Raw genomic sequence first — 23,880 nt, forward strand, 5'->3', positions numbered from 1 at the left:
TTGTTTTTCAAAGGGACAGGTGGATGCCCCAGCTGTTAAAATCAATTTAACCAGTCATGGAATCTTCTGCATTGGAAGAGACCTCTAAATTCAGAGTCTGACCATTTACCCAGTGGTGCCAAGCCCACCACTAAACCACATCCCCATGTCTTATAAATACCTTCAGAGATGGAGACTCCACCGCTTCCCTGGACAGCCTGATCCAGTGCTAGACAATCCTTTAGGTGATGCAAGTTGTCCTAATATCCAATCTAAACCTGCCCTGGCACAACTTTAGGCAGTTTCCTCTCATTCTATCACTTGCTACTTTGGAAAAGAGGCCAACACACAATTTACTACAACATCCATTTGGGTAATTTTAGCCTTGTGTATTCTGATTAAGATGAACTACCTTAGCAATGAGGAATCTTGTCCAAGTTTACAGAGTATTCTCATGGAACAGAAGTTAAAAAGAAGCACAGGCTTTGGGAAGAGGAATCACAAACATGTCAGTCAAGAATGCATACCCAGTTTCTGACCTCCTCTGTTTTGCTCAGCTGATGAGGTCTATTTATTTGTTGCCCCCATTTCCACCCCTGTTGCTTGGGAAAATAATGACCTGTACACATCACTTAGAGTTGCTTACGGCCTGCAGTGACCTGCTGGCACCTTTTGTGACCTCTGAGGTGTGGATTTTGGTATGACCTACAGCAAGTAAGAAGCAGAGCAGGTACTCTAGTGCTTAAAAAAATCTGGCTGGGAGAAAGAATTCAAAGTAATGAAGTGTTCTAAATTAAAAGAAAGCTGGAAAGTGCCCTGTTGTTCAAACTACTGAGTTGTATTTCTCTGCTTTTCCTGGTGAGATAAACTTTATCTTCTTTTCTGCTGTGGCCCACTTCCTACAGTACAGATGAAGGATATGCTCTTCCTTGAAAGAATTTGACCTCTGTCCCAGGAAGGAAGCTGGCAATAAACCAAAACCTTAAGCTTTTGGGTGAGTGCTGTAACTACTAATCTATTTTGGAAGGGTACAATTATAGACAGGAGGTGGGCAGCACTGTCATCACCTCCTGCTTCTGATTTTAAAACAGAAAAGTTATGACTGTATTTGGCAAGGAGTCCAATGCTATCTTTGTGCGTTAGCCATATTCGGAACATGCCTCCATGAACAGGCCCCTTGAGATGTAAGGGGTGGAGAAGAGTGTTCTAAAAGACAACTTCAGCTTAATCCCTCCAGCTCTTTCTGCATTTGGGGGAAGAACAGAAAAACTGACTCCTCCAGAGGATGATTCAGAGAACCTAAATTTAGGTACTTGTTCTGAATCACTCCCTACTTAACCTGGGGAAGTATCCTGGAGACAACTGATTCCACAGGCAAAGGTTATCCTCTGTGACAGTTCCTCTCTCAACATCCCCTCAATTGTCAGTACTATTCTCACTGACTTTGCAACCCCACCACAGTTTAGGCTGGAAGTTGTTGCTTATCCTCATATACCTGTGAGGCACAAAGGGAGGCACATTGAAGATGTCCAAATACCCAGTTAGGAGCTGCCTAATTTCAGAATTTAGACTGCCAAATCATTAAACAAATAGACTGATTTTTAGAAGTTATAATCCACCAACAGTTTCATAAATTGTTATTGACTTCATTGGACTTAAGATGCAAAGTTGGCACTTGGTAACTATTTTAGATTTAGCATTCCATCAAATTGCACCATGATTTTCCACAATTTTAAATAAATTTAGAGTTGTTTGTTGCTTTTTAAACAGAAGACATAATAATTATAAAGGGAAAAAAGTCTTTATTACTAAATATATTCATACAACACTTTTAGATCATAAATCAGTATGTTTTTAAATTGTGGTAGCACTTTGTCACTCTTTAAATACTCAAGACTTATCGCTTTTTCCAGGTGAATTTCCGTCTGGATCCCTCTTGACCAGGCTTTTTTCGTTCCTTCACACGTGGGTCAACTGTTAGTAGTCCAGCTACAAAACACAGAAAAAACCTCATTTATTTACTGCTACTAGTTAATATTACAGGTATGCTATGTGTGAGCATGACTTTCACTAACAGTACAATTTGCATGATCTAGAGGGCTAAAGGTTCAGAACCACAAGACACTGAAAAGAGTATCATCCGATCCTCTAACATTTCAACTTCTCTTTAGTAACTGAACTTCATTCATATTTTCCTTTATACACCACTAAAATAACTACCCATTGTTTTTTATCTACCCATATTACTTAGGCCTTGAAAGCAGCGGTCTCCAAACTTTTTTGATCATGCAGTCCTAACAGTATTTTTGAGCATGTACTCCCAAATATATGTATTTATTCACTTATGAATTATATACAGCACATTCTTACTGAATCCCAATGGATCAGCTGCACATTCCCCGTTCTGAAGACCACTGTTATGTGGTATATTTATATGTAAGTACAAATACACTTATATATATAAATATACTTAAAAGTGTATTTGGCAATGTCCCAAACATGTTCACAATTACGTGATCTCAGTAAAGATACCAAACTCACTACAATTTCTACTTACAAGGGCTTTCCTAGCAATTTATACTTGCCAGTGTTGAAAAGGTACAGTCAAAGAAACTTGTTGCAAATCATGAACACAGGTTTTGTTTGATGGCTGGCAATGGAGTGAAAAAAATCACAGCTGTTCTGCCACTAACACAGGCAGGTATTCTTGCTACTAGTCCAGAAAGAGCATAGTTAAAAGCTCACCGTTCATAACTCTGCATTTGCTGAAACAGCATAGACATCTCGTCACTGAGAAGCATCAAAAGCATCAAATCCTGCAGTTATCTAAGTAAATTCTATCTTATCCTAGGTAACTTGTAAACACTAAATGCTGCAAGAGAGGAAAGAAGCTCCCTCAGTTTGGCTAGTTGCATGCAATATGTTGCTCATTACTCTCTCTTCAAAGCCAACCCTCCAGCATTTATGTTGGAGAAGAAATTTTTTAAAAACATGAACAAGACGCGACCAACAAAATATAACAAAACACAATCTCGGTATCTTACAGCTCACTAATGTCCGATCCAGATTTATTTAGTAGTGAATTCACATTCATGTTTTGTGATTCTATGTTGAGGCAATGTAAGCTGGTTAATAGACCTAAAAGAGGTCATGAACAGAGGGAAAAATGCTTGAGAAGTCATCCAATATGTACACAAAGGATGCTAGGAAAGAAGTGAAAACAGTCTATAAATCAATGCACATCCCTTTCATACAATACACAAGGTTTCACTGGGATTCTTTACTCAAATCTGATCCTTAATGATCCTTGTATTAATTCTGTTAATTACCAGAAACACATTAAGAAACATTGAAATAATTTCAATTCCTACCTTGCCTCATGAATTCCACCTCCTTTTCTGTCACAAAACTCCTTAAGGCTTTTGCAGAGGCTAAACGTATTGCTCCAGCCTGTGCAGATCTTCCTCCACCAGAGACTGTGCAAATCATATCATGTTTTCCAATTCTGCCAAGAAACTGGAAAGGGAACAATAACTGTTCCCTAAGGGAAAAAAAAAAAAAAACCAAAAAGAAAAATTTAAAAATTCATGTGCATAAAGTTCTATGCTATACACATTTCTTACCATTGTATATACAAAAATATAGTTAACTTTTGGGCAGAGGTCTAGAAAGGCATTCATATGTCATTCAAATCAACAGGAAATTAGCAGCTAGGAGCATATTCCAACTGCCAATGGTACATACTTTAAGCTCAGTTTTACAACTACTTTTATTCCACTACTTCTGTAAGGAAGCCAAGATCCATCAGCTCTGGATATTGAAACTGAGCAACCTCTCCCTTTATTCTTGAGCTTAAAAATCACAATATAAAATCACATTAGGAATAGAAACTTTGTCAGCTTAATGAGAAGTCTCCTCTATATCAGACTGTGCACATCCTTCAAAATCTGAAGTTTTACATGAAAAGCCTCACCTTGTTTGCTTCCACAACGTTATTGTATACCAGAGTAATTACACATACATGCAATTTGCAAATCTCTTGTGAAACACTTAAAGATAATGTTTATTATTTATTTTTAGAAAAATTTCAAGCCCTTTCTAAGGGGACTAAAATTTGAACTATTAAAACAGTCTGTGCTCTTGGTTTTTACATCCCTTCAGAAAAGGTGAGGCAAGGAACACAGATCAAGGCTTGCCTATCAGTAAACTCCTGAAAATTAGGAGGAAATGCAAGACACATTTTTATGAAATAGATAGTTATACAGAGACAAGAACATAGACTCAACATAGCATCAGCATGTAACTGTATGGCAATACTTTTGCTGGAATAATTTAATTACAGTAAAACACAGTATTTCATAGTGCTCTCACCTGTCCTGCAGCACTGGGAAGTAATGTAAAATGTCTACTCCATTCACTGTAATTTTTCCAGTCCCATTGTCATAAACTACTGCAGTAGCTCTGGCAGTTTTTCTTTTACCTTAAAGGAATTAAATCAAATACTTTACGAGGCTTCAATATTCTCCAGAACTTCAAGTGCTCAAGTAGTTAAAAAAATCTCATCACATTCATACAGTGACAGCTGTTTGGTTTTACAGGCTGAGGTAAGAAAAAAAAATGCAAACAAAGAACAACTATCTTTCAATATATTTCAGTCAATGTCTGTTAAGTGGGGGAGAAGTGTGTATTGGGAAACCGATCTCCTTTAGCACAAAGGAAGCAATCATTCTGATAAAGGAATTATGAAACAAATAAGACATTCTTCTTTATTTTGGGGGTGATGGGGCACAAACAAGACTGGTTTTGAACTTATTAAACCTGGTGGCTTTTCTTAAATCACACAGGTTTCATGCTCATCAAACTTCATTAACTACTGTTCTGAAGATACTACTGAAAACCAGTGCAAATTAAATCATGGTTTGCTGCTCTCACATCTTTGTTGTCATGTAATCTTGAAGACAACCCAGGTAAAGCAGCTCTCTAGCCATTCTGCATCTCAAATTCTCTGTGATCTTTGTTCTTATTATCATCTGCTGCCTGCTGCATAATACCCATCATCTCTAAGATTCCTCTTAAATGTACAGCATAAAGTGTGTGTGCACACATGCTTTGTCCAGAAAATCATCAGCCTTTTCTATACATGTTGTTGTCACATTTTTTCTATGCAATCACTCATATCCTATATCCTGTATTGCTTTCCAAATGTGTGTTTCCCCAATGAAAACATAACAGCCTGTGTTTAGAAGATACAGAGATCTTCATGGCTTTTGTCTAACATCCCCTGAATCTCAGTAGGAATGATCAATATCCCATTATCCATCTCTGTCCCATATTTAGAAATTTCCTCTTCACAACTTCCTAGGTGTTTGTAAATATCCAAATGCCTTCCTATTTATTCTTTGCATCTTCAAAGTTCCCCTTTGCTGGACTGCTTAAGTCATGATAAAGGTTACTCACTAGTCAAAGCATGCCATTTTTATACTAAGCAACAACACTGTTACATCAATGGAACTATTCATGTTTGTTTGTGCAGTCCTCCACTCTTTATGTTCATCAGTTAGCTCTGCCCAAAAATCAAAGTCCTTTTGTATCCCACAACCTGCAACCCAATGGGGTCCTCTCTACAGAGTTATCACTGTAATACATATAAAAAACAGATGATAGGAGTCTGGGCCAAAAACTTGAACTTTCTGACCAGTCCATGTTTTAACTTGGTGTCCCATAACATCACTAACAGCTATAAATGCAGTATACATATACATGAACATAGAAAATGAAGTAGCAACACTTTCAGCAGTTTTGTACATACTATAAAGAAAGCATTGTGAAGAGGAAAAAAGTCTACATCTTTATAAACCAACTTGAAATTATTACCTTCTCCAGTGCTGAAGGCCACTCCTTGCTCATCATGCTGCAAGGGCTCAATAACCACCTTCTGCAACTGCCCAGGAACTTCTTTGGAAAACTTCTGTATATAATTATCCTCGATGTCAGCACATGGCAATGCTACCAATTTTTTTAAGAGTTTAATAAATCTTGAATACTGTAAGACAACAAGACATCATTAAAGTATGCAAGTGTAATTGCATTTTTGAAAACTTTCTATTTTTATTTAATGGATCTTTCCTACTTCTCTTTTATTGATGATTTCTGACAAGATGACACTTTTGCACCTACATGCTGATTTAAGAGCAGCATGCAGTTGCATCATTTTCTGTGTGACTAAAGACATCTAGTTCTTTCTTCAGAAAAGAATGAAATTTTACTCCAAAGCATAACCAACTCCTTTTTAATAAATGATTACTGTATTAGAATGAAGTTCATCTCACTTAAAAAAAGAAAAAAAAACATTGGGGGATATCTTAATTATTTTATTATTGTTTTATTAAAATAGGAAAAGATTTTCACCTACTTTTTAGTAAGTCAGCATATTCACTGATTTGGAAATAATTTTATTTCATTGAACTGAATCTCATAAATTATTATATTTCATAACATATACAAAAAATGCCTATCTTTGGCTGTTCAAGTTGAGTTACTTTAATGTTTATGATTTCCTTTAAAACTGAACAATCAAGGTATTTAAAAATTCAAGAGATACTTGACTTAAAGGGCAACCTCTTGAAATAAATTATCCTTCGCTACTGTGTGGTTCTCCTTCCCCCTTATACCTCCCTCCAAAGTTCTTCAACATGTGATTAAAGAGTACACACCATTGTGTTAACCCATTTGTACCAAAAGCTGGGATGTCCTGTTACCAAGTGTTACTGACAGGAGCTCCAGACACCTGTCACCAGATATAAAGGTATCATACCATCAAAAATGGATTTTTCATATAGATATCATAACCTGATTTTTGAATTTTTTTTACTTACAAGCAGTTATTGTACTCTTTAATTTTATAAAATTATTATCTATTATTATACTCTTTTACCAGAGTCTTCTCTAGCACCAAATTACTACTTTTCTTGTAACTTAATAGTAGTCCCTGGAACTTTGACATCACTTGAAAAATACTTTTACCTAACAATATGACAAAGACTTGTGATAAAGCCTTTGAAGAGCAGAAATAAGGAAATTAAAACATATAGAAATTATAGAGAATATTGAAGTAGAACTTGCACTCTCCAAGTTTTCACTTGGAGAGTGCAAAAGGAAAAAATAAATAGCTCTGATTTTGTTTAATAATGTAAACACCACTAAAATTTTTGTTGCAGTGGCAAAAAGTAAGAATTTGAACAGGAAAGACTGGCAGCTTATACTGAGACATTTCAAATATATTTAAACAATGTATTTTACTACAGACTAAGCTCTGTGGTCTTGCATCGGAGAGACCAGTATAAAGAAGAGTTTAGTGTAGGGTTTTGGTTTGTTGGGCTTTTTTTAAGTTTATTGCAATATACTTTTACAAATGTAAAATGTACTAATGTACAGAATGTACTAAAACCAAGCAGTGAAGAACACCAAACTGTTTGGTTGTACAAGTAGACCTGGCACTTGGAGAAGAAAAATAGCCATTCCAAATGCAGGAGCTACTGAAAATACTGAAGTCTTCATGGCTTCTACTGCAAGTAAGGTAGAGAAAGTCTCCTGGGTATTATCAGGATGGAGAATTTACAACAACTACTTTTAACTTATGCTTATGGACCACAATCTGCTAGAGACTTTTTTACATCCCCCACAAACAAGGAAGCCATCACATGCCACTGTTCCAGATGACAACTGAGCAAAGGGAATGTTTGCTGCTGTTATGCTATTTTTGCAAAGCTGTTGTTCACAGGACAGACAAGATTGAGGAACACTGCTTCTAGGTGAGAAAACACTTGGAATGTTCAGACAAATAGAGTTACATTCTCTGGTACTGTTATATTCAAGCTTCCAAAACCTGGCCACATAGACTGAACCTGCTGTTACAAAATCCAATGCTTTTCAAGGGACTGTAGGGAAAAGCTCTGAATGAGAAAAAAGTGTATGACTATTAGGATGAATAGTCTTATCCCCAGAGATAGATGTAAAGGACGACTCCAAACCTACAGAGTGGTACGGTTTGCAGACACTGAGGAAACTGTAAAACTCTCCTCTCTCCCACCACATTCATACCAAGGAGAACGTAACAGGAGATATCTATATCAAACCACAGATCTACACAGCTTTGTGTCTTGTTTCTGTTATTTGATTTTGTAGTCAATCACTAAGAAAAAGGACTCCTTATTTCTAGTAAGCCCTCTGTGATTTTTCTATCATTACCATGTCATCCTTAACATTAAATAACTTTGTGCAGGTTTACTCTTGTATAAATCCACTGCATTCCCCCACGTTGAATATTTACCCCTTCTCTACAATTAGTACAGCAGTTTGAGCCCTGTCTATTTTTCATCTGCAACTACAATAAATGGCTATTTCTATAATAAATTCTTATAACCCATTCCTGACCACATAATTGGATATCAAGGAACGAGAGCTCTATGTCTCACAATGTTGCCAGGAGAAAAACTATATTATGGCAATAACAATGGAAAGTTCTTAAGAGTTCTGAATTGTGCTAGATAAAAAATATCGAGACAAGTCACTTCAAAACAACATGAGTGTGACAGTGCTGTGAACATATATAGTCTTCATCAGAAAACCATAAACTCTTTTGAAGAGCACCTCCTTCTGAATAATACCTTTCCAGTATCCAAAAATGCACCCAGAGTCCATATTTTTAAGATACAAACCTCCTTAAGATTGGGAAGATTAATTACTTACATCATCATCTGACACTTTTTCTAACAACATTTCTTCCAATTCAATCTTAGTCAGCCATCTGCTGCCAGCCAGGTTTCTGTTTAAAATATCACATATATTCTTCCTTTAATTAACCATGCAATTAGAGTCACATCACAAAAGACCACACATACAGTGAGTCTTCGTTCAGAAATACATTTTCCATTACAAATGAATGCAGATAACTATAGATTCCTATAGTAAACATGAGAAAGCCTACATTGATTTTAAAAGATCTGCCTTTTAAAAGGTATGGCAGCTTCATGTATTGAATTGACCACATGACCATTATGAGTATCAGCTATGCATTATTCCTATTATTGAAGTCAGAGATTGAATTAGAATATTACTGTAATAGGAAGTGATCTTCCCCCCAACTTACAACTTACTTTTAAAAGCCTGCTGCCAAGAAAAATTTGGTATACTAGCAACACAGCAAAATCAAAGGCAGAATGTTAAAATCAAATTCTTTTGCCACTGGTCTTTTCTGGTCAATATAAAGAATGGCACTAGCAGTAAGCATAGTCAAAGTACTAATGTAGCAGTGACACCCTGTCTTCTATCTACTGGGTAATCTTGAGCTGCTCAGCACAGTGACTGTACTGCTGATAGCAAAAGCAGAAATTTCTAAGATAACAGCCTCATAGAGAGATGCTAAGGCAAAGAAAACCCAATGTTTGAAGTAAATCTTTGAAATATATATGATATGAAGTGACCAACTGAACAGCCATAAAAATACATACCAACATTATCAAGTAAGTTTAAGGCAAAGATTTAACTAGCTTCTTAACTCCTCAGGTTTTTTAGAAACATGCTGCTTTCAGCAGCATGAAGGAAGCTGTGATTCAGTAAAACACTCCTTCTGAAGGTGTTTTTAAGGAGTACTACTTCTCAAGCATGCATATTAATGTTTTTCTGAGTCAGGACATGAGAAAGGATTATTTAGAAACAATGCAGATTTTAATTTTAAAAAGCTTCCAATCCTGACAGACTCAAGTATATACTTACATTTACATATTGTTACTTGCTACTTCCACTGAAGCTGGAAAAAATTTCTTGCATGTGAAAAGCTATAAACTTGAGGTAGTTCAGATCAGGTCCTAACCCTACAGTTAATATTACAGAATGCATTCACAATAGATTATTTTCTGGGAAAAAACCCCCAACAAACTCCATGCCTCTCAAACCAAAAAAACAACCCTTCCCACCAACCCTCTACCTATACTTAGGAGACAAATTATCCTATCCAGACTAATCTTAGAGGAAGTACCATATCCAGAGTGAGAAGTAAGTATCAAAAATCCTTTAAATTCTCTGAGCTTTACAAACCTAACAGGGAAAAAAACCTTTCATCTCTGGTTAGCTTTAGGTTGTTTTTCACATCAGTAAATCCACTGGCTGAGCTCTGTATGGAGTCAGGCTATTTTTCAGCACCATGCAGCAAGAAACACAATTCATTTGTCCTCTTGTCTGCTCAGAACCTAACACAAATCTATAATAAAACATTCTGTGGGTCACAGAATGCTATTTTTATCATGAAGAAACATGAACTTCTGTTATTTAAGAAATTGAAATAATCTCAGCAAATTAATCCTTTCTCTTCCTAACATAAATAACAAATGGCTGAAATGAAGAAGTGACAAACCAACATCATGTGCTCCTGGAGCAATGCATTAACTTTGGCTAGAAAAAGCACAGCAAGAACAAAGATAAAAATAACTTGGGACTGGGAAAAAAGTAACTATACAGAAAAGCAGTAAATACCTAAACCAAAACTTCCTAGCTGCAGCCATTTCTTCAAAACACTTGCTTAACTCATTTTCTAATATAAAATCCTTGCAAGACATCTCAAAAAAATCAAGACTACAGTCAAAGAGGAGCAAACAGCACCTAAAAGCATATCCTGACTGGACACACTTAGAAACCAACAACTGTAGATTTCCCACAGCTTCTGGCTGACATGGAGCTTTTCTGTCCAGTGGCTAACTGGATGAAGAGCTTAACCAGAAAAAAAGAGACACTAAATTTAATTACTAATAGTGGTGATAATTAAAGAAATCCAGCCAAAAGAGCTTTTCTAAAATTACTAGGTTTTGATGATTTCTGTTCAAAGCCATTAGAAGAAAAACAGTGAAATTATGTATTTTGAGACTCTTAAATTTAAATATTGGTAAGTTAAAGTATTCAAGATCTGTAATTAAAGAGCTCAGCCTTAGATCCTGAGATTTAAAAAAAGCAGGAACAATGTAGTTGGTATTTAAAAGCCCTTGGTTTTTTTAAAAAAAGTTTACCTCCTTTTTTCAAAATGCTTTAATAAAAGACATTATTAGAAAATTCATACAGAATATATGTTTTATATATATATATAAAACATTAATATATATGAATATACATATGTTTTATAAAGAAACACAGAATTCTGGATATTTTCTGTTTATTTTCAAATGACACTTCCGAACTTTTATAAAGCAAAGAATATTGAAAAGAACAGAGAGAATTTAAAGAGTATGAGAAATAGATGGGGTTTCCCTACTCTAACAATGAGAGGTGAGTACTCCACACATATCTGGTAAAACTTTTCAACCTGAAATTACCATACAAATATTACACAAGGAATAGAGCAAAAGCCTGAAAATCTGTTTGTGGAATAGAAGGCAGGTAGTGTGGGGATCTACCAGGAGTGCCAAAACAGAATATGACAGCACATCAAGAAAACTACTACAAATATTCCGTCTAATTGGAAGCTTACCTTTTTTCCTTCTGAAGAGGAAGGTCTTGAGCTATCAGTTGGTCTTGATGTTTCTGAACACTCACCAATTTTTCATATGTTTCCTTAAATGTATATGGAAGAAGTATTTAAATAGATTTTTTCATTTAATATTTAAATTTTGCTACTTAAAACACATGTTTAAACGGTTTTACTCTTCAAACACTTAAAATACAGAGGTCAGAAAACAAGCAGAGCTCTGACAAAAAAAATTATGTGCAGCTCAAAATTAGGGATTTTGAATTCTGCAACAGTGTTTTTTGCCTTCTTAAATATGCTTATTAAAAAAAATCTCAACTGTATACAGAAAGACAACTACATTATACATTTGTATAATGAATGCAACTCCAAAACATACTGCACAATAATTTCATCAGTGCATTCACATCTTGGTTTGACTTCCTCAAAATACTGACAAGGTTTAAGATGTATTTAATTTCATTTAGTTAGGATTTTTGCAGATGTAGAAGTGTTAGATTTACTGGTGATCTGTATCAGTCACAACTTCTTACCCTGGCATGTCTACATGGATAGAAGGTTGCACATTTACCACAGTAAAAATTTCTGTTTTTTCAACTGTGCAGATGGACTTACTCTGCATTTTCAGTGTTTTTAAATAGTTTTCTCAAAATTCTTAGATATGTTATTATTTTCAAACAATGGTGTGACAGTGATTTAGTACTTCAAGAAAAAAATAAAAAAAAAAAAAACAAAGGGGGAAAATACTCAAAGTCAGAATAAAAATATTACAGAAAAAACACATTTTAAATAAATTATTTTTAGGGTTTTTTTCAGTTCAGAAACTTATGAAGACTACTTTTTCTAAAATACAACCTCTAATACTCTTAATTACAACAGTGATCCAAATGCAAATGTAAATAGGAGTATTTAGAGAAATAATTATAAATTATATTGAAACAACAGGACAGTTGCACTACAACTAAGTATTTCTATGCCAAATAATTTACTTTCATTTAGGACTGAAATAGAAAGCTCAGAGTCACTTTCCTATACCATACTAACATGAGTTTTAGCAAATAACTACAGAGAAACAATAGTGTAAGAATTAGTGGGGACAAGAAACAATGGTTTGGGGATTTTTATTTGTATTACTTACAAAGAAACAGTAAAAGAAGAAACATGAGACAACTCTGTGCTGTCAGATATTAACTAATGAAATACTAGTTCTTAACACAAAACTGGGATTTATAACAGGATGCAGTGAAATATCTGCAACAGCTTAAAAATAACCACAGAATAGAACCCCCTTGCTTAGTTATAAACACCTACTGTTCAAGCTGCTTTTTCCACTAATATAAAATACACCTGCACATACACTAAAAATATTTGTACTTAAAATGCATGAACAAAGAACAGATTGTTATCTGAGCTGCACTCAAAGCATTTAAACAGGAACAACTCACTGAAGTCTCTGACGCAGGTCACTGATCACATTTTTAATGGCACAGTGGAACAAAATATTTTTAAAATAATTCCACAGTTAAAATCTTGAAGTACAATTTCCTACACTTATGAGACAGCATGAGAATTCATATATTACAGTAGCAGTTATCCTTTCAGAAATCCTTTATCTTTCGTGAGGTAATTGTATCAGATAGGAACTAGGAAGAATTTTCAACTTAAAAAAAGTTTATTTATCCTCAAACACAGGCAACATTACATAAAAGAGCAGAAATCCTATTTTCAAGTATTTCCAAACCTCACAAATATAACCAAAGCCCTCTAAGGAAACAAGACACAATATTACTACTGTGGGCAAGATTTATGTCACATCACTCTAGTAATCTTAACAACTCCATTCAGAGCTGACCATTAGGCTTCTAAAATTATTGCCTATACATTAAAAGCAGACACAGTTTGGGTTAGAGAGCATGAGGTGTGCCTGCACCAAGCAATTTTTAGGTATCTGTAGTTAAGATATGGTAAAAAATGAGTATGGAAGCTTCTGCTTGGGACCACAGAATGAGGGAAGAGGAGGGGAAGGAGGGCTGTGTCTGTCCCTCAGCAAGCTGGGGAGAGCTCAGCTGGAACAGTCAGAGATTGAATTTGATGAGCTCCATGAGTTCCTGCATTTGGAAGAAGTCAACCCAGGCACAAAGATGATATTTTGGTGTCAGATGCTTAGAAGACATACTGGTTTATTAGGTCTTATAAATGTGTATGGAGGTTTTTCACCTTACTGCTACTCTTGACTTACCTCTTGCCTTCAAAGGCAGAGGGTGTCACAACTCTACCTGCAAAAGCAGTCTCCTGTCTGCCTCCTCACAAACACCCATCCTCTTCCAATACATTCCGACATACATATTTATTTATTGGCATGGTCAGCAAAAACACATGAACAGGAGCTCTACACAGCTACAACACAGTTCCTTTAAAAAGGACACGGGGAGGTAATCACAGCTGTGACCTGAAGATAGACTGACTACAGTCAGAATTGCTTCTAAACAGCAACTCAAGAATTTTCAAGTAAAATGACACAAGTTACAAGACGACTTAAGGATTTTGTCATATTTGGAAATGACTGATAAACACAGGCAAATAAAATGAGATATGGGTTACCACCTACCACTTTCTGGCCTCAGAAATTAATTGTCAGTTACAATGACAAAAAAGTTTAGAACAGCAGCAACAATAAAATTTGCCTGAAGACCCTCCCTAGGTAATTCCAAAGAACACCAACACTCCACAGCCTGTTTAAGTTTTAAGAACGTGCACTTTTAAGAATTAAAATTATCTCTTTAAACTGTTCTGGTTAAATTACAGCAATCATGACTATTCAGACAAAGAACCCTTTACATGGGAGATGAAGTCAAGCAACATTTTAAAGTAATTCCAAGTGTAAGAGAAATGTTAAATATAATTTCCTACATATTTCTGGCAATGAAAGTGGACTTGCAACTCTTATAAAATTTTGATCTGAAGTACTTAAAAAAAAATTGATGCATATATCTTATCTCTGTATAGAGATAAAGCCAACAGACTGAAAGAACCACTCACGTGTGAAGTAATGTGGATGAGCCTTTGCAAAATCAGGAATCACATGTAATGCCCAATAATTTATCTGACAAATCTTCACTCCCCAATGGCTAAAGAAAGCTTCTGAAGACACACTTGCTTTTTCAAAGCTGGCAGGTGAAGATTTTACTAATCACTTGAGGATTCAATAGTCCAATTCATGACTGTACACATCTGTGTGTCTTGTAAACTCAGCTATTACACAATCAAAATAGCTGATTTTACAAGATTGACTATGTACTGAAACGCTTCCATTTCTAATAGAGATCAGATTTCAGACCTCTAAAAGGACACTTAAAATAATAAAAAAATATTTTACTCTGCATTAAAAAAATAGGGAAAAATCAGCAAAGGAATCCCTAAAAGATATTTTTATGGGGAAAAAATTCTATTAACATTATAGTTAAGATATGCTGCAGAGCTCACATTTTACCTCAGTTTGCACTTTACTCTGTTTCTTGTGTTTTGAGTTCAGCATACACTTTGGTTTTAAGTTTTGGAATATTTTTGAGAGTTAAAATGCTCGATTGTTAGAGTATTTACCTCAATCCAGAAGCCCTGATATTTCTAAAAAATGTACAAGAAGCATGATTACATGGAATTACTATTTTCCTGTGCACAATGGTTTGAAGGAACCATTTTTGTCTTGTTCTGCACATTACACAAATGGTATTATTCTAAAAAACTTTTAAGTGAAGTGATGATCAAATACACTATCAAACATTTGTGAAATGGTGTTTAATGCAAAAAACAATCTTTTGCGTATGAGAAGAAAAATAAATTGTCCTTTGCCCTACAGCTAAACTTTATTCAACAAGCAGAACAAAAACAATAACGCATGTAACAAATATCCTGTATGATAGCTCATTGCATATTGAAAGCCAAACATGTAAATTGGCAATTATGATACATACAAAGATAGTTTATTTCCCGTATGTGGACAATATTTTTTATAAACACTAATTAAACAATAATGCTATGCCCAGTTATATAACTACTAACAGGTAACAAAATTCAAGTTCCACATGAGCCTATGTAGTAATTAATAGCATAAAAGCGTAAGCTAAATAATATGTTTATCCTGTTTATTAGATTTAATGTAGCAATTTAAAAGGCATCTTCAAATCGGATTGATTACTTACACTAGGCTGTATTAACATACAACTCTTTTCTGGACAAATTAATTAGCTTTGAGATTTAGGAATACATTTTGTTAAACACCCATTAGTTTAATTAACAATGTTGGGAATGTCATGCAGATTTTGGCTTTCATTCGGCCAATTTAGAAAAAAACCCTGTTAAATCTCACTTAATGGATTTACATTGATATAAAGTCTATTTAATGAAAATATTCAGAAAAACTTGAAGAACACTCAAGTATCCTGTACTAATGAAAAATTCATTTGTCAAGGCCATTTGTTTGAAGGTGGTTGCCACACTCTTAGAAATAAAACAAGCACTATACTTTCAGAGATTTTTTTCAGAGATTTCCAAGGCAAGCTTGCATACTCTGCTAGGAAGAGCTAAAAATAAACTTGTGCTCCTTGTAAAATTTGTAATTTCTTCATTATGATGGAATGCAACAAAACATCTTGCCCTTGGGTTGCTCTGTTTCAGCCAAAACAAATGCAAATGACTTGTCAGATGACAGCTGTTTGATAAGGCTCCTCTACAAGACCTGCATGCTTTACTTTTTTCCGTGAAACTTGGGATGAAAGGCAGAAGGCAGGAAGAGAATTAATGTAGCATACAGTCTAAAGGCAATGCTACAACCGTGATTAAGTAGAAAAGTTAAAAGGCACAGATTTTCCACAGCCTTGCTGCGTGCAACCCATCCGTGTAACAAGTTGACAGGCCTAGCGCGTCAGCTCCATCATCCTCTCCGACAGCTAAAACGCAGCATTGCATCCCTTTTCAGAGAAAATTTGCGTCTGCACCATGAAGCGTTGTACATTATTTCTTAGCACTGCAGGGGGCTCAAGTCCATATGGAACCTTCACAAATATTACCACAGATCAAACCAGCGGCGTTTCGAGGCAGATTTGACATACCTATTTAAATGAACAGCAGGGGTCCTCGGGCTGCCTCGGGCTGTGCAGGAGAAAACCTCTGTGGAAAGCCTATGCTGCAGCTCCATTACTCAGCAAAGACACTCTCTACATTTATCATTCATTTCATTTCTGCCAGGGCAAGAAGCTCATTTGCCCAAGGTCAGCAACAAAAAAAAAAAAAAAAAAAAAAAAAGAAAAAAAAAAGAAAAAAAAAAGAAAAAAAAAATGGGGGTGTCTTTTATTCCCCCAAAGAAATAAATGTACCTGACAAAAAGGGATTTTGTCCTTTGGGTACACAGAACTCAAATATCAGATCATTCTAATAAAAACACTATACTCAGTAAAGCTGTGCACTGAATTTGTGACCATAAAGTTTGTTTGTTTTTCTGACAACTGACTAAACACAGAACTAACTTCTTAAAATTATCTAATGCGGAAACAAAATCTGATGTGCATATCCAATTAAATATTTCTGTATTATTACATTATTAATGCTTTTGTCTTCTATAAGTATATGTAAGAAACATGAATATTTTCCCATAGACTCTTCTAAAGATGCAGATAATGCTTGTGCTACTGATGGTCACAGATATGAAAGGTCTGTTCACAACTTATGTCAAGACTCAGGGTCTAGTGGTGTTCTATTAGATACAGCTTTTTTCATAAAGGTAAAAGATGCAGATTCTTTACTCCTGGAACCATATTAATCAGAAAAAGCCTTAAGTTTGCATGAATGGAACCATCTTAGAAAAATCAATTAAGCAGTTTAAATGCAAATTTTCTTCACACTAAATGTCAGCACAAATAACATTTCCTATAGCTTTGCCCTTCACAGAGGAAAAAAAAAAAAAAGAACTATTTTTTATTCTACAATGAACTTTGCCAGAACTAGTGAAGTTTTTGTTGTATGTGCATTCTCCACTACTAATCTTTTACTACCAACTAGGTAGAGCCTACAGGAAAATGTTCAGACTATACAAAACCAGTCCATAGCCAAAACTGTAAAATGAGCCAAAAATTAAAGGAAGAACTATTATGTAGCGTGTTCTCTTAAATGTGACATACAAATGCTCATGATAATTAATATTGTGACACAAAAATATACATTGCATGTAACTTCAGTGGTGATATTAGGGCCTACTGTGAAAACATAACTAAACTCAGGAGCTCCTGAGTGGCACCTCTAGAATAACATGCACTTGACTGGGAGCTGACATTATTTATTACCGATAACATACTTACATGCATTAATGAATAATACGACTGCTTGCCAGTATAAAAGAGGAAGTGAAATGGTCGGCCATCTTCTCCCCACTGGATTTCTAATGGAAGGCAAGATTAGACAAGAAAGCAATATACAATCACTAAAAAAAATTCCCATGTATCTAATTGCAGTTATAAACCTCTTTCATAATACTGTCTTTTTAAATATCAGAGAACAAAGACATTTTACAGGTGTTCAATCTGCCTAGAAATCTTATAGCTTAGACAATATTTTTTAAAGCTAATTTCCCTCTGCAATTATAATAAAATATTGAAGATTATAGTTGTAAATAACCTTTGACATAAGGAAATCCTTTGTGTACAACTCTAAAAGACTGTATAGGTGGCATTACAAATACAAATACAAAGTAAGAGACAACTGAAATCTACACTGAAAAGTGAAAGATAAGCAGCTCTGCAAAAAACAGTGCTAAAACAAAGAATACATCTAAATAATACATCTAAATACATCTAAGCTAAACTAAGTATGTGTACAATTGTCTTTTGTGGGCAACAACAATATTCAGAACTTGGGTGATTTTAGAACTTGTTTGTGTTATTACATTTGGGATATTTAAATACAAATACCTATCCTATAGTTTACATAATTAGTTCAGCAAGAAAACAAATGTTGCATATTAATTCAGCATATCCAGTGTGTTTTATGCATTACAAAGTATTATTTAAAGACAAAATTCAACTTTGGAGGAAAAAAAAGGCAAACTTAGATAACATAACAAAGATCTCTTTTAAATAAAGAAAAATTACAAAAATAAAAACCTGAGAGCTTTTTACAAATTGAGCTGTAGAGAAAGTCCCAGCCATTTTATCCAGTGAAGTTAATTAAAGCTATCTGTAAACTAAAGGCAAAGATAAGATTCCAGAAACCTGTCTGATAAGCACAATATATATTGGATTGGAACATCAAGATATATATACATTCAGAAGCTGAATGTAAAGATGCAAAACTTAGCAGAAAAGAAAGAATACAGGGGACTTTTACTCACATATACTACTAGGGTGATTTTCCATGTATGCACTTGTGAAACCATATTTTGTTGAAAAAACTGTTCTGGAAACTTTCCAAAGTATAAATCTAAGTTTTTGTACTTCAAAGTTATTGAAGACGTAATATGTAGACAAGACAAAGCTGCCTTAAGAAATACTTATTGAATGTGTTATTTTTAGATATAAATACAAAACTACACATTTATACTAATTTGTTCTTACAGTCCTCAGGATATTGCTAGCATTTCAAAGAATGCTTTAGTCCTGAAAGCATATAGAATAGTAGCTTAGTTCTTCCATAAAACAGCCCTTGGATTTTAAACTACTTAATGATTAACTCTCTCCTACCCTTTCACTTTCTACTTTTTTTTACTTCACAATACAGGGAAGTTGAAAAATAAGGCATGATACCATTTGAAAGCTGAAAATCCAAAATTTCATATAGTTTAGACTGCTTTCTAAAGACAAAAAGTCCCCCAAAAAGCAAGTATCAATTATTTCAGCAGCAGGGAAAAGGAAGGAAAATTTTAAGATTTTAATGAAAATCAGAAATGTTGATCTGGGACCTGATAACTCAGTGAATGTAGAATTTCACATCCATGCTACTAGTTCTTACTAAATACTAGTCAAAAACAGACAACAGGTTTTGACCTATCTTTCAAATATTCTATTTAAAATTTAATTGTTGATTGTAGCGAACTGACTAACACACTGGCGTATCACTGATATCTGGGACTTTATACAGTGTCTCAGGAGCAAGAGCAAAGACAGTATGGACAGACATGAAGAGTTAGGACTTTAAGGTCAAAGAACTGATTAGGAGAGGTTCCACTCTGCCTATTATTTCAAAAAATTCACAACTGTAATTTCTAATCTTTGAGAGCAAAGAAGTTACAAAGAAAAAATTTGGTTTAAAATAGTACTAATGACTATTTTATGGAGGTGATAAGACAGCTCTGACAAAAAGCTACTGAATTTAATAAAAGGTTTTCACATGACTTCAAGAGATTCTATGCATCATTCTATTTATTGCTTATTTTTAAACAATGAAAACATTTATCTTAGTCAGTTAACGCAATTTCTGAGAAGATCAGCGGCACTCTGATAATTTTTCATCCTAAACCATAAAATATCAGAATAGACTTTTACTGCTCATGTCTTAGCAGTCATTAGGAACATAGGGAAAAGAGCCAATAAAAATAAGAAAAAAGCCATAAAAATAGAAAATTCTACATATGCAACATTTCTAATACTTAGAAATAATAAAATAAGTATCTAAGAACACTTACTTCTCTGCTCTGGAAAAATTTCAGTAGGATGCTGCAAATAAATGAAAAATATCAGCAAAAGGAAAAAGTTACTCAAAGTATCATGCTACAGCTATTCAGAAATGTAACAAGAAATCCTACCTTCATCACAGGTCTGGCTTGTTTGTCAAATAAGCCAGAAGGAAAGAGATAGGCAATAGCTCTCTGAAAACAAGAAGAAAGATCTCATATGTGACTTTTTTCCCATAAAAGCACAATCAAAAACATTTTTACGTACTTTCTTATGCAACAATAATCTTTGTACAGTAGGCAACCAAATCAGTAAGAAAACATGACATATGTGATGTGCTGAAAAGAAAAGCAGATAATTTCCTCTGGAATCCTCAGAAGCAAAACCTCATTCTGAAGGCTGTACTCTACTGCATCAGAATGAGTGGACTTTCTTCTGCCAAATTTAGTTTTTATAGAACGCATTTATCATAACTTACCAGAACTACTCAAGTCCAAAGACCACCTTCATACACAATGTTTTCCAGTAAAATTTCAATGCTGTGACTTCCAGAGGAAGTAACAACACTTATCTATTCATCTTTCTGAAACTATCAGTGCTTGCTAACAGAGCCTACTGACAGACCAAGCACAGGATTTTTTTTTAAGGCAACAGGAAAAAGCCAGATTTTAAACATTTGGAATCCCACTTTCTGCAGTTTCCAGACATAGTTTCCTCAAGTCTAAAAAGCCATGTTTCTTGTGGCAGTAATAGCTATTTTACATAGCCTAAATAAGCATTTCATTGATCACTGCATTTGGAAACAACTGTGACTCACTAAAATCTTTGCTGAACTTGAACCAACTGCCCAGAGAAAACAGACTCAAGTGACATCTTTTTTTTTTCCCCTTAGATATCTGAAGATTTGATAAAACACTTTAGAAAAATATATGATATTCATCACACTCATTGTTTACTGTTTTCACTAATTACAATGTACATACTGTATTTTTACTTAATCAGTATTTACCAATATTTATGTGATATATAAAACAAGCATTATTTGCCTACAACAAATGAAGTTAGTGTACCATTCTGGCCAAAATGTAAGGCAAAGCTCCTTACAAAGTTAAGCCCTGACACACATTTCTGTTCAGTATCATCTTACTCTCCCTCTTCAATGTAACTAAACCATAATTTAATAATGCAAAAACATGCATTTGTCAGAGCTGTTTTTTTAATTTGTTTTTAAAAACAAACCAGAAAAAGCTAGCCACCAAAAGCTCCCAGATTTGGAGCCTGGCAAGCGTAGCCAGCTTCAGACAGTGGGTAGCAGAGCTCCAGACAGAAATATTGTGCTTGTACAGTAAAATGGACCAACCAAATAAACCCTTCTGGCAGTGGTTTCATTTATATTTCCATTAGACAGTACAGAAAAGTAGAATTACAATAAAATCTGAGTTTAAAATCTTCTCTCAAGAAGAATGGTGCTTTGTTACTTAGGCTACCTTAGGGCTATTACTCGCTGATAATTTTTTTCCATAGACTTGGAGTGCTTTGTCAGTGCTTCAACAGATTTAATATGCATGGAGTGTAAAAAGACCTAACCTATTACTTTCATTAATCCCCTACTGGCATTCTGAACAGAAATTTTCAGAATTCTGAAGCAAACAAAAGGCTTAACTTGATTTTATAAAATGGTAATTTTGTTTCTCTTAGTGACTACTGTATTCCCATTTGTTAGTCAATGGGCATTTTATGCATACACACAGTAGGTGAACACCTATTTATGAACAAATGGGGATTAATTATGATGACAAGAGAGAAATCTACTGTGAGCCAAATTATGTTAAACCAACACCTTATATAATATATTAAAAGAAATTATTACAGGGTCCTGAGACTGACTGTGTATGTATTTAAGACATAATCTTTATACAAGCATTTCCAGAATCTCAGCCAAAACAGTTACTGTAACTATGACACCTTAATAAATGCCAAATACAACAATTTAACATTTACAATGAAAAAAGTAGCTGCCATCTGAGACCTTCTACTTCTTGGAAAATTTATTTTATTGCTAAGTGTATACTCATGTCTTTCACACTACAACATGAACACATCCTGTATTAAGAAATCCTAACATCTACTCTCAGATCTCCATACAACAACTAACCAAAGAAAATGGCTCATTTCATAAGCTTGCTTTTTTGTTATTGCAAAATGGAAAGAAATAGTCTTCCTGACTTCTCTCTTTATATGGAAAATTAATCAAGGATGAACTATCCTGGAATGCAACAGATTCCAGTTCAGCTTTATTCAGAATTTTCTTCTTAATTTTACATAGCTAGGTTCTCAGGCCGTACTTTAACAACTACATAGAAAGTCAGACTGCCTCTTGGGAACTTCATCTACAGAAGCTGATTTTGTCTATGCAAATGTTTCATTTTTGTAGGAAAGAAATCTTTTTAAAAAGCCCTGTACTAGCAATATAAAAAGATGGTGGATCAATCTGAGGAATTACATCAGAATTAGTTTCTCCAAACTGCAGCTGAAGCACATAACCATGAAATTATTTTCCTGAAATCTTTTTAAAGTGTCTTCAGATATGGAACATAGGTTTCCTTTTAAGAATGTCCAGGTCTCAAACCAAAATTCCACAGACAATTAACTGCATGGTAGCTGCATTTTCCCGAACAGAAAAAGCAGGTAAATGCCCCTCTTAAAACTTCATAATCAAGGTGTAAATGCTAGCAGTAAAGTTCCCAAGAAACCTTTACATTTAACTGCAGTTTCCCAAAAGAAACTGTTGTGCTGAATATGAAGAACTACTTTCTCAGTGTCATCATGTCAGCTATAGAAGATATATTCCCCCCATTCTAGACTCCACAGGTTCTGGGGCTGCTATTTCACATTCTGTTTGTTAAATCACACTGTTGCCGTTGTCTTTGGAAATAAACCACAACTTTCTAAAAGTGAAACATCCATAATTATTTTCAGCAGAATCACAATTAAAAATCCTGGTACCTAATAACACAACAGTGTTTCCAAAAAGAACTACATAAATTACTTGAAAAAGGTGGATCGGGTGCAGTCGGCTTCTGCTATGAGTTACTAAAAAAAAATTTAATCATGTCTTTTAAGGATTTGAAAATCTTTGCTTTTGAATTTCACTGTTGATGCACACAGAGAAGAGGAAAATACGCAGTAGTCACACCTTTAAAAACAGCAGATAATAATGAACACGTTAGTAACATAATAGTTTATATCTGACATTTCTTAAACTGTACAGTTGGTAAACATAACTTTCCTGTACCAAACTAAAAGAAATCCTGTTATATCATCATTTGCTGAGGGACCAGAAGAGTCGATATACTGTCCACAGGACCAAAATGTCTTTCACTTGCAGTTTTAAGTTTGAATTCAAGACAGTTGGAATAACAAGTACCACCCTCCATCCCTATTAAGAAAAAAAAAAAAAAACAAAACCAGAGAAACCCAAAAATCTGGCACTCCTTCAAACACACAAACCAATTAATTAAATAATCTGTCCAGCACTGCATGTGTATGTTGCGTACATTCAGTGTACCTGCCACAACCTCACCTTTCCACTTACCTGTGGATGTTGCACATCCTGACTTCTGATTGTCCTTCCCTTCCTACCACCTCCCTACAATCCAAGAAGTTGTTTGCTCATTTTCTCGCACGTCAGAGACTAACTCTGAATCAAACAAGTTCAGCTGGGTCAGTAAG

General features: G+C 34.7%; 1 protein-coding gene across 1 annotated transcript in view; it reads right to left on the reverse strand.

Annotated features, from left to right (window-relative positions):
- Nucleotides 1-1,761: 1,761 nt before the first annotated feature.
- The window catches only part of MRPS9 (mitochondrial ribosomal protein S9), a 33,992-nt gene continuing 11,873 nt past the window's right edge, over nucleotides 1,762-23,880 (reverse strand). The window contains exons 3-11 of the mRNA XM_068180299.1: nucleotides 20,280-20,342; nucleotides 20,160-20,190; nucleotides 17,842-17,921; nucleotides 11,495-11,577; nucleotides 8,728-8,803; nucleotides 5,854-6,022; nucleotides 4,351-4,459; nucleotides 3,351-3,520; nucleotides 1,762-1,968 (exon numbers count right to left, since the gene is read on the reverse strand). Of these exons, the coding sequence (XP_068036400.1) occupies nucleotides 1,877-1,968; nucleotides 3,351-3,520; nucleotides 4,351-4,459; nucleotides 5,854-6,022; nucleotides 8,728-8,803; nucleotides 11,495-11,577; nucleotides 17,842-17,921; nucleotides 20,160-20,190; nucleotides 20,280-20,342 (873 nt within the window). The 3' untranslated portion in view covers nucleotides 1,762-1,876. The remainder of the gene's footprint in view (nucleotides 1,969-3,350; nucleotides 3,521-4,350; nucleotides 4,460-5,853; nucleotides 6,023-8,727; nucleotides 8,804-11,494; nucleotides 11,578-17,841; nucleotides 17,922-20,159; nucleotides 20,191-20,279; nucleotides 20,343-23,880) is intronic.

This window comes from Anomalospiza imberbis, chromosome 2 (genome assembly GCF_031753505.1).
Source record: "Anomalospiza imberbis isolate Cuckoo-Finch-1a 21T00152 chromosome 2, ASM3175350v1, whole genome shotgun sequence".
Taxonomy (NCBI): domain Eukaryota; kingdom Metazoa; phylum Chordata; class Aves; order Passeriformes; family Viduidae; genus Anomalospiza; species Anomalospiza imberbis.